The following is an 11,681-nucleotide window of genomic DNA, read 5'->3' as shown; positions in this document are numbered from 1 at the left end:
GGACGGAAGGCCAATAGGGCCCGTACATCTATGCCCATCACATCCTCCAACTCCTTCATGATGGCAGGGGACTCTTTGTGGTTAGGAGAGCGATCGTCGAGATATAACGACCAATCCTTTCGATAGAAGATAACAACTTTCGGAGCGAGGAATTCTTGAAAGGTCCATCCCCGCTCGTTCCAAACACTCCTCGCCAGTGCACCGGGCTGGGATGAAGGAAGGACATCGCATAGATAGACGATGGTGAGCGCTGAATGGTGGTACCAGACGAACATGGAGTTGACCGATTCTTGAACTTCGCTATTGCTCTTCTTGTCGATGCAGCATGTGTCCATCCACGCCCAAAGATACCCGGCATCACGAGCGACTTTGCAGAACGACTGCACTTTCGCGATGCCGCCAACTCCCTTCAACTCGCGCACATCTTTATCCTGGATGTCGTGCAGCAACGCCTCTTTCTCTTCCCACCTGTGTGATAGCATGACGCAGCGGAAGTACATTGCTACCACTTCCTTGATGCGGTCCAGTTGGAGGCCTGAATACTCCGTTGTGCATGACAAAAGCTCCTTGTACTCTGCACTCATTTTGAAGGCGTTTATTTGTGCCGCTCGATCGCACAAAAGACCTGTGGAGGTATTGAGTAGACGTAGGGGGACATATTCGAGTTCCATCCAAACAGCTTTTTGAATAGCGTCTTCCGCTTCGGAGGGACAGACATACTGCTGATGCATATCTGCAGAACAACGTAGGCATTTTGAGATCATACGAGAGTGTTCCATGGCTTACATCGTATCTGCGCTTCGGGAGAATCATCCCACTTCGACAACATCATTTCGAAGGGGATGGCGTCGTTGTAACGTTGCGCGCCACGCAGGGCCAAACGTATCAACCGGTATCCCACATTCGACGAAGGATTGAGTTCGGTGACCTATGCATTGTCAAAGTCAACATGGGCCATGAAAACATAGAAACTATCGCACCTTTTGCGCATCCAGAAGCGCATCTTCCCAAAGCTTTTTACCTAATTTGGCCATACTACGATTTGCAAAGACAGCATCGGATGGAGAAGTGAGGTCGATCGCAGTCGAGTATAAGTCAATAGCACTGTCAAAATCGTTTACAGCGAGAGCAGTATCTCCGTTGGTAAGAAAGATGGCGCCGCATTCTTGCTTGAAAGCTGAGTGAAATGCGGGTAAGGATTTATGACCTCGGCGACATCACTAAAGACTTGCCGTCGGACCATTCAACGCAGCTGACTTTCGTTGTTTCATCGATGTTGTCCGTCATATATTGGTATGATTTGACGGCATCTTGAGGTTTACCTGCCCGAAGGAGTGCATCACAACGTTTCTGGTTTGCAGTGAGCTGCAACGATTTGAGATCCCAGCCGAAGAGCTGGACAAGGGATTCAGTTATGAAAAGGATTTTGGATGCGTATTCACACACCACCACAAAGTCCTCATGCATAGAATGAATGGGTGAACTCCATGAAAGAGCACCCAAGTTGAGAACGACGGTAAAATGGTCGGCGGCTTCTTCGTGACGCGCACTATCCAAGGCCTCAATTCCAAGTTGAACACGCAGATATGCCTAATGTGTGAGTTGCAAAGCTTAGTGTAGAATCTAGATGATGACTAAGTGGGAATGACACCTACTTGCACTACACCACACGTGAGAGTATCGGCATTCGGACAACCTGCAGCGAGTTCTTTGAGGAGCAGGTTTGCCTCGTCCTGTTGATCTGCATTGAAAAGAGCGATGGCCTAAAATACGCGATGAAGCAGAACGCATGTGAGATACATGTAACATACTTTGATCAAGAGAAGGAAATGGAGGATTTGTGGATCTTGGTCCGTGTACATTGATGCAACATCAAACGCTGCCCTCCCATCCGAGACAAAAGCCTTTTCCGCAGAGGGCAATGCCCTTGGAGATGTATCCCGTCAATGAGGGCCGAATGCTGATAGACTAAGTCACCGTCGGGTGAGCCCTTTGTAAGGGGGCCATGATCAGTGCGTATAACTCACTTTGATTGCATCCTGAAGGGCGCGGTCCCAGTTGTATTGTCGAGCCATCACGAATGAGCGATGAGCATAGGAAGTGTGGTTGTTCATATTGGTGTTAATATCTTGCGTGAGCAGGCTTTCGGCGGTAAATAAGTCACCATCTATGCATGCATCGCGGGCTGTCGTGATGGCAAGAATCTGTATAGAGCATGCTCAGATTGTGGTATATGAGTCAAGGACGGAAACATGCCTTTGGGTGAATACCCTGAGGCACTGCCCACTCTGAGATCATATTATCTTGACCTCCGCTGAGGATGTGCTTGCCGTTCACGGAGAAAGTGACGCATAACGGCGTAGATGAGTGCTTGAAGGTAACCATAATTCGTTCATCTGAGAGCCGCCAGAGACAGACATGATTGTCATCAGATGCGGAGGCTGATGAGTATGCCAGCAGGATGAATGGCAATGGCATTGATTTGGCTAGAGTGACCTATCCAGGGATCACCGACCTGCTCCCAGGTTGTTGTATCCCATTTGCGTATGGTAGGATCAAGAGCACCGCCACCTGTGACAAGGCGCGTGCCATCGGGTATCCATGCGAGTGACACGTTGCTTCCAGTGTGTGCCTTGAAGGATGCGATGCATTCTCTCGTACCTGGATTATGAATTTGGACATTGTCTTTTGTTGCGATGGCAAGAAGTTGTCCAGAGGGCGAATATCGTACGCATTTGACATCACTACCACACTTTACTGGATTTCCTTGTTGCTCCCAGGTTTTGGCGTTCCACAGCTTCGTCATCCCGTCGCATGAGCCAGTGGCCAGCACTGTTCTATCAGGAGAAAAATCCATCGAGTTGATCCAACCGGAGTGGGCTTTGATGGGTTCAGTGAGTGAATCGCCAGTTTCTCCGTGCCAGATAATGATATCTCCTTTCAGATCACCGCTTGCTATCAATTGCCCATCTCGTGATACAGTCAATACCTGCACGTCACTGCGATGCCCTTCCATATTCTTCAACACGACGCTTGTCTCCAAGTCCCATAATCGAAGCGTCTTGTCGCATGAGCCTGTAACCATGCGTCGTTTATCAGGGAGCACTGCGACTGCGGCCATTATGCACTCTCTATGACCTTTGAACTCTCGCAGGGGTGTGGTGATTTGAGTGAGCTCCAACATTTTTCTGATGGTTGATGGTGTTGGGCACGGCTAAGGTGGACTTCGGAGGGACCTTAAGTATCTTTCTATCTTTCTTTGGACGAATACCTTCCACTTCTAAATCAATGATATGAGCTGGCATTTGGAATATCACTTAGGCTCTGCTGAAATCAGAATTCGCATTGGTGATCACGGTCCACGGCACAGGTATCACGACCCTGAACGAGGTGTCACTACACTTGCAATCCCGAGGCCTGCTTGTGTACTGGATACAGTCACAGGAAGCGTTTTCCTTCCAGCGGTCTGCGAAGACATGATGAGTTTACAGCAACCTAGCCTACTGATTTTTTTTATAGAACACAGCAAGTAAGGATTCATGTGCTCCCCCTGGGAGAATCTAGTCTTATAATTGTATAAGAAGAATATGTACTCGTCGGTCGTGTGGCTCCCTGACTTATATTTAGGTGATTATACAAGGCCAGCTAAAGTTACGGCCTTACTATAAGTAGTGGTGATAATGATAATGGAAATGAGTTCCACCACTATCGCCGCCAGGTCGGACAATATTAATGACCGTTCAGCTAGCTCGAACGGACACATCTTGAACAGTACATCTTCTAGGTGTTCTGGTACTCTCTGTATCGGCCAACACAATGACAGCATGATGACGGGCACCCCATCTCAAGAACATGTGGGGAGTCCATGTCGTTGTCCCTCTTGAATTGTATCTACTGAGACTCAGTGTTCTGGGTCGAACTCCTTGGGTGTCGAATAGAAATCAACATTGTTGTGAAGATCACCGGTTGAGAACACTATGTACGTTCCGTGCGAGATACATTCTTGGTCCACGAACATGTCTCCTCCTATACGTCTCATGAAGGGCTCTTCGAAAAGCACTGAGCAGTGGTTTGGGAGTACAAAGATTGAATATCAACGTCTGCATTTCTATGGAACCCATCGAAAAGACTGGTTTGAGAGGTTGATCTTAGCATCCAAAGGTGAGAGTCTTCATACAATGGCTTTGTCTGGCTTCGTTCTGGACGAGTGCGTTCCACTTCTAATATTCAATGTTTTGAGCTGGTATCGTTATGACATTACGATCCCTGTCGGTGACCCAGCGCACAAGTGCCACGAACTTGAACGAGGTATCGCTTTGCAGTTTAAACCAAGAAAACAATGGACCACATTAGCGGACTCCAGCTGATTTGACGCAACCAGCTAGTTGCGCTGCATTTGGCCCGTCCCAGTGTCATGGCACCTGGCTCACACATGGTAGACGTTTGGAAATTTTATCATTAGTGAGACTAGTTCACTCGGACATGTGCGTGACAAAAAAATGTTCTCCCGGAACAGTGTGAAGCTGGAAAGGATCCATGAATACAACAGCTAAAGTACCTCTAGTGTCCTGATGTCCGTCAAGTAGCTAATAGAAGCTATGTCTTTAACTTGTGCAATGATATCATGTTCGGATGCGATCCTCTTGAATTCTCCGTCGCGCTGCCGCGCTAGCAAAAATGCACTAAACAGCTGTCCAAGATTGACGATCAATCGCAATGCTCGCGAGTCAGAATCCGAATGAATAGGCCCAGTTTGTGCAGCGGATGAATCGTGCAACGAAAATTCGGACACGGACCAATTGTCCACGCTCTGCGTATCGTCTGCATTGTCATGCAGCCCGAGGAGATGACGACTCCATGGACGAACGAGCAATACCGTCTGCCAGACGGGCGGCGGCCTTGCCGGCGAGAAAGGCGTGAACCTGTCTTCTGTGGTGATATGCAGGTTGCGAAGCCCTTCTGACTTGATTTCATAAGTATATGTATTCTGGTCATAACCAGACCTCCGCCTGGCTTCTGTGACCGGGAATACAATGCAAGGCAGATGCAACCGGCGATGCGCAAAACGGGGAGCGCTCTGGTAGTCAAGTGTCTGATATAATTGCGAAGCCGACTGTAGATCCACAACACTGCGCAGCGAGGAGACCGATGCCTGAATCTCATCTTCGGATGGAGATGGCAGCGTGCATGGTGGAGCTTCGTATGAAGTGATGTTGGCTGGTAGACAGCTATTGAACTCTGATGACTTTCCAACCCAGTCCAGCGCAGTAATATCACCGGACTGAGATATGATTTCTTGCAGGAGTCGCCCGAGCGCGTTCTGCTTCTTCTCGCTATAATCAACATGCAGGCGGACGCCAAAGACCCCGAATAACGAGTATGCTATATCTTCTTGCAACGTGGTAGTACGCGTCGACGCCCACTGAAGTTTCTCTCGGGCGTTTCTCATCCCGGGACGGAAAGCCACGACTGCTCGTCAGTCTATCCCCGTCGCATCCTCCAACTCCTGCATGATCGCGATGGAATTCTTGTGATTGGGAGTGCGATCGTCGAGATAAGGAGTCCAATCATTCTGATAGAAGAGAATGACTTTGGGAGCAAGGAATTCTTGGACCGTCCATCCACGGGTGTTCCAAGCGCTCTTTCCCAGTGCGCCGGGCTTTGACAAAGGCGGAACATCCAAGAGGTATACGACTGTGAGCGCGGAGTGGTGATACCAGGAGAACATGGACTTGACCGATGCTTGGAGCTCAACATCGATGCTCTTGTCAATACAGCACGTGTCGCTCCATGCCCAGCGATACCCCAAATCACGAGCAGTTTTGCAGAAGGACTGCAACTTCTTGATGCCTCCCACTGGATCCAACTTATAGATGTCCTTGCCCTGAATATCTTGCAGCAGCGGCTCCTCGCCTTCCCACCTATGCGACAGCATGACATATTGGAAATATGTCATCACCACTTCTTCGACGCGCTTCATTTGGATATCTCGATGTGTGATTGTTGATGATACAAGCTCCTTGTACTGTACGCTCGTTTTAAAGGTGCGTATCTGCATCCCTCGATCGCATAAAAGACCGGTGGCAGTGTCGATTACACGCAGTGGAGAATTGTCAAGTTGAGCATCAATGACTTTTCGAATGGCACGATCCACCTCGGATGGACTAAGGTACTGCTGGCGCAACTCTGCAGAGACAATCAAATCATGTTGACACACGAGTCCTCTGAGCCTTACTTCGTGTCTCAGTGTCAGGAACATCATCCAATTTTGAGAACATCGTTATGAAGGTCACAATAGCTTCACCATAACGTTGCGCGCCATGAAACGCTGCATGCTCCAACTTGTATCCAATATGAGACAAAGGGTTGAGTAGGATGACCTGTGGATCACCACAATGAGTATAAGTGAAAAAATAAATAACTGCCATCGCACCCTCTGCGCATCGAGAAGTGCTTCCGTCCATAGCATTTTTCCCAACCTTGCCTTGCTACGCTTTACAAAGACGTCATCAGACGCAGGGTTCAAGTCGATCACTGCCGAGTAAAGGTCAATAGCCCTGTCATAATCGCTTGCGGCGAGGGCAGCATCCCCGCCGGTAAGAAAGGGCCCGATGCATTTTTCCGTGAAAGCTGGGTGAAATGGGAGTGAGGATTGTAATCTGCGCGACATCACGAACTCCAGACTTGCCGTTGGACCATTCAACGCAGCTGGCCTTCGTTGTTTCATCAATACTGTCCATCATGTATCGGTATGATCTGACAGCATCTTGAGATTTACCTGCCAGAAGGAATGCCTGACAAATTTTCTGGTGTGTAGTGAGCTGTAACGATTTGAGATCCCAGCCGAAGAGCTGGACAAGGGACTCAGTTATGAAAAGGATTTCGGGTGTGCGATCACGTACTACTACCAGGTCCTCATACATAAAATGAATGGGTGAAATCCATGAGAGAGCGCCGGGGTTCGGAACGGCGGTAAAATGGTCAGCAGCTTCTTCATAACGTGCACCATCCAAGGCCTTGATTCCGAGTTCAACACGCAAATATGCCTGATGCGCGAGTTGCAAAGCTTAGTGTTGATGACCAAGTGTAGATGATACTTACTTGCACGACACAACATCCGAGAGCATCGGCATTCGGGCAGCCGACAGCGAGTTCTTCGAGGAGCAGGTTTGCCTCGTTATGTTGATCTGCATTGAAGAGGGCGATGGCCTGAAATGCGCGATGAAGCGGAGGGCAATATGTGGAGCAAATGGAGCATACTTTGATCAAGAGCAGGGAATGGATGATTTGCGAATCTTGGTCCGTGTACATTGATGCAACATCAAACGCTACCCTTGCATCCGGGACGCGGCCTTTTCCGCAGAGCGCAATACCTTTGGTGATGTAGCCTGTCAGTGAGGGCTGAATGATGATGGACTTTGTCGTCGTCGAGTAAGCCTTTTATAATTGGGCGATGATCAGTGCGTATAACTCACTTTGATTGCATCCTGAAGGGCGCGGTCCCAGTTGTGTTGTCGAGCCATCACGAATGAGCGATGGGCATAGGAACAATGGTTGTTGTCATCGGTGTTGATATCTTGCGTGAGTAGTTCTTCGGCAGTAGACAAGTGCCCATCTATGCATGCATCACGAGCTCTCGTGATGGCTAGGATCTGCACAAAACATGCTCAAATTGTGTGGTATATGAGTCAAGAATGGAAACCTGCCTTCGGATGAATACCCTGAGGTACTGCCCACTCCGAGATCATCTTATCTTTACCTCCGCTGAGGATGCGGTTGCCGTCCATGGAGAAAGTGACGCAGAACGGCGTAGATGAGTGCTTGAAGGTAGCAATAGTTCGTTGATCTGAGAGCCGCCGGAGACAGATATGATTGTCATAAGATGCAGATGCGACGAGTGTGCCAGCAGGATTAACGGCAATGGCACTAATAGTGTCGGTGTGACCGGTCCAGGGATCGCCGACCTGCTCCCAGGTTGTTGTATCCCATTCGCGTAGGGTAAGATCGAGTATACTGCCACCTGTGAGAAAGCGAGTGCCATCGAGCGTCCATCCGAGCAACAAATTGTATATGTGAGCCTCAAAGGATGAGACGCATTCTCTTGTGCCTGTATTATAAATTTGAATATTGTCTTTTGTTGCGACGGCAAGAAGTTCTCCAGAGGGCGAATATCGAAGGCAGAAAACATAACCATTACACTCAATTGGGTCTTCTTGTTGCTCCCAAGTTTTGGTGTTCCACAGTTTCATCGTTCTATCGTCATATACACTAGTGGCCAGCACAGTTCCATCGGGAGAAAAATCCAGCGAGTAAATAAATTTGGAGTGGGCTTTGATTTTGGTGAGTGATTCGCCGGTTTCTCTGCGCCACACGATGACCTCGCCGTTAAGATCACCGCTTGCTATCAATTGCCCATCTCCTGATATTGCCAATCTCCACACCTCACTGTGATGCCCCTCCATCTTCTTCAACACAGCACCTGTCTTCAAGTCCCACAGACGAAGCGCTTTGTCGTACGATCCCGTGACCATTCGCCATTTATCAGGGAAAACTGCCACTGCCGTCACGAGTTCTTCATGACCTTTGAACTCTCGCAGGAGTGTAGTGAATGGAATGAGCTCCGACATTTTATTGGAGGTCAATAACGTCGGGCACGGTCGAAGGGGTTGTGGGTGTCTTTCTGCCGAGGTGCGTTTTATGCGTCAACCAGGAACCTGTCTCATTTCCATAGACGCCTAGGACAAGAGGCTGTCCATCACTGTTACGGCAAGAACGCACTGACGGCCTACCGAGCAACTGTGTTCAAAGGACTATTATCGCGGGTGTTTTTAGTGTTGTTGGCAGAAATACGCTGAACTAGTATTTGTTCCTACTAAAAAACAATAAAAATATGACATGTGGCCTAGAAGCCCAAGGGCCATTCTGTCCAAAAAATTGTGTTCAACCACTTTGTTAGTAGTTACTGGGGAGAAAGTCAAAATTTGGTCAAAAACAACTCAAATCACTACTTTTTCACATGCAACTGCTGCTCGGCACAACAGCATCCATCTAATTGACTGAAAAATATGATCATCGGGCATGCTTGTGCAGTGTGGCTCACTACAAAAAATGCAATCAAGGCTGAATTCTATCAATTCTATCCCCGGATCTATTGCTTCTGCAACTTCCAAGTCGACTCAAAGGTCGTTTGCATGGATTCCTCCCCTTGCAGCAGACTCTGATCACCAGGATTGACCAACTGTCAGAAAATGATGGGGCAGAAGGTATCCACGGTGCCAACTGGCTTTGTTGAAGAGATCAATGTACTCGATCAAAGCTCAGAGAGTGCATCAGGGTATGATATTGATGCACTTTTGACTCATGAGTATAGCTTAGTGTAGTACTCAAAACCATTTTTGCCATAGTACAAACATAGTTGAAAAGAGCTAAAAACGCTCACAATACATTTTGCCGACTTTTGCCATTCTGCCAATTGCCATTCTGCCGTTCTGCCATCTGCCATTCTGCCAATTCCTTTCTGCCCACGACACTAGGTGTTTTGTAACGCCATTTAGCATGGAATCCGTGATAAGTCAGGAATTTGACCGACTCTAGGATTATTCTACTTAAACAAAATCTTGGGCCAGTCAGGGGCGGCTGGCTTCAGTCGGAGTTTGAACGTCGCTTGATGACAAAGCGTCACGTGTCAATTGTCGCATGTTCGTTTTTTGATTGACTCATGATTATTCTCAAATCTCTGTTCACAACTCCGTTTTAGCAACATTGTGATGAGCCTACTTGCAGCCCAATCCTTGGCCCTCGAAAAGTACGGTCCGTCGAGACTAGAGATCATGAAGTCAACTGCACATATGTTAGCATCTCAAGGGTTTAGCTAGCCTAAGGGAGAGAGCCTTGGCACTACCTCAGTTTGAGCACGAGCTCGAGAAAAGGAATCAGAAACATGATATCCGAGCATATTTTACAATGAGCTACACCTCTAATTCACTAACACCTAAGACTAGATATACTTGGATTTGATTTGGTTGATTTACAGGTACGTGTAGCGCAGAAGCGAGAATGTACATGCATCCATGATTCCATGTGTACAGTGCAAACCATATAAGTTGTGATGCGATGCTATAGCCTGACCAAAAATAGATATTATATGTAGGAGACCATTGAAGGTAAAAGGCATATATGACGACACAGCTCACCGCCACCATGGAGGAGGACCAGATGTCCCAGGTCCTCCCGGCCTCGCATAGCCACTGCGAGTCGAATTGCTTCTTGAATCTGGTCCGCTATCCATGTTGAAAGATCCAAAGTGCTGTGCAGCTGCATTGTTGGGATGCGCGGTTCCGTGAGGTTGGTTTCCCAATGAGGCCACGTTGGTCCGTGTTGTACCATGGAAAGATTGCAACTCACCTGTCGCCAGGGAGTATGAGTCTAGTAAGTTAGATGTGGTAGATGTAGATGATGACGACGACGACGACGACGATGACGATGACGACGACAATGAGCCTGCGGTTTGAGGAAAAACTGCGCTAGACATGACGCTCGATGATGGAGGCGCTCCGAAGGCGCTCCGTGGAGCTGGCACAGGTTCATGGAAGCCAGAAGTTGCACCTATGAAACCTGTTCTTCCGATTTCATAATCGACTTCCATTGGAGAAGATGAGAAATGTGGGCCGCTATCCTGCATTGTTTCAGGCACTCGACGAGTGGCTCGATTTGTCAAGCCAAACCAGGAAGTCGGGCGCGAAAGTGCTGGGCGATTTGACACATTAGGACGAGGTCCGCTGACGTTCTGGATGGATGGGAAAGTGCGGGGGCCCGTACTGCTCTGGGCTGCACTGGCAGTTGAGCTGGGAGGTTGATGATAAGGATCTAGGAACTGTGAACCCTGTGATTGCTCTGGACGTGGCGGGTGGATGTGGAGATAGTGGTGATGATGGTGATGGAAATGAGTTCCACCACCATTAAATCTTGTCGCCGGCTCTGTAGGAGTACCAACAATCGTTTGGGCACGTGACAATGATTGTGGTTGGGTACCACTCCCTGATTGGGCATTAGACCCTCGGCGAGCGCGATTGATTAATTCACTCAGACGCATGGCAACAACCCCAGAGGAAGAGTCTGAGCTCGATGTCCGGCCGTGATTGCCACTTGCACTTGCTCCCACTTCAGGTTCTCTTGACCCTGACCCACCAGCCCCCGCACTTGTCATTATGCTTGCCTTATATGGGCATTTTGGAGAATTCTTGACCTTTTTGCGACATACAGGGCAAGTATTCGCTGTCTTGAGCCATTGCTGGAAGGGTAACTCGTCAGCGAGCGAAAGAAAAAGACAAAAGAAACCAAGTATACCTCCAAACAAGCTTTATGCAACCAATGGGTACATTCAACGAGCTTTGTGACAGGATCGTCGCGCCCATACTGCAGAAGAAAGGTAAGGTGCGTCACTGGATGAATTTAACATATACGTACATCATCCAAACATATCGGACACCGTGTCTCGCTGTCTTCCTTAGCCCATGCTTGATAGGTTCCCGTTGGAAGCGAGGCAATGACGTCGGAAGGCGTGGCTCTCGACCTGACTTCCCCAAGCGTTTCGCCTAGCGACAACAATCCCTCATACGAAGAGTCAAATAACTCATCCGGCTTTATCCGAAAAGAGAAGCATGAGGAACATTCCAGTAAGC

At 48.5% G+C, this 11,681-nt stretch overlaps 2 protein-coding genes across 2 annotated transcripts; both read right to left on the bottom strand.

The window, feature by feature from the left end:
* Positions 1-4,549: 4,549 nt before the first annotated feature.
* Positions 4,550-5,686, bottom strand: F5891DRAFT_1236366 (uncharacterized protein; the record flags this gene model as incomplete). The annotated part of the gene is made up of 1 exon (XM_041369645.1): positions 4,550-5,686. Exon 1 carries the CDS (start codon positions 5,447-5,449, stop codon positions 4,550-4,552), a length of 900 nt encoding a protein of 299 aa, XP_041224279.1. The 5' UTR covers positions 5,450-5,686.
* Positions 5,687-11,298: 5,612 nt separating this feature from the next.
* Positions 11,299-11,637, bottom strand: F5891DRAFT_899795 (uncharacterized protein; the record flags this gene model as incomplete). The annotated part of the gene is made up of 2 exons (XM_041373440.1): positions 11,299-11,415; positions 11,467-11,637. Coding segments are annotated over 2 exons (288 nt in total), but the record flags the coding sequence as incomplete, so codon positions are not given.
* Between the last annotated feature and the right edge of the window lie 44 nt (positions 11,638-11,681).

The sequence above is a fragment of the Suillus fuscotomentosus genome, assembly GCF_016647785.1.
Source record: "Suillus fuscotomentosus strain FC203 chromosome Unknown F5891scaffold_37, whole genome shotgun sequence".
NCBI lineage: Eukaryota > Fungi > Basidiomycota > Agaricomycetes > Boletales > Suillaceae > Suillus > Suillus fuscotomentosus.
The sequence above is the reverse complement of the archived record's forward strand: the minus strand, read 5'-3'. Positions and strand labels throughout refer to the sequence as shown.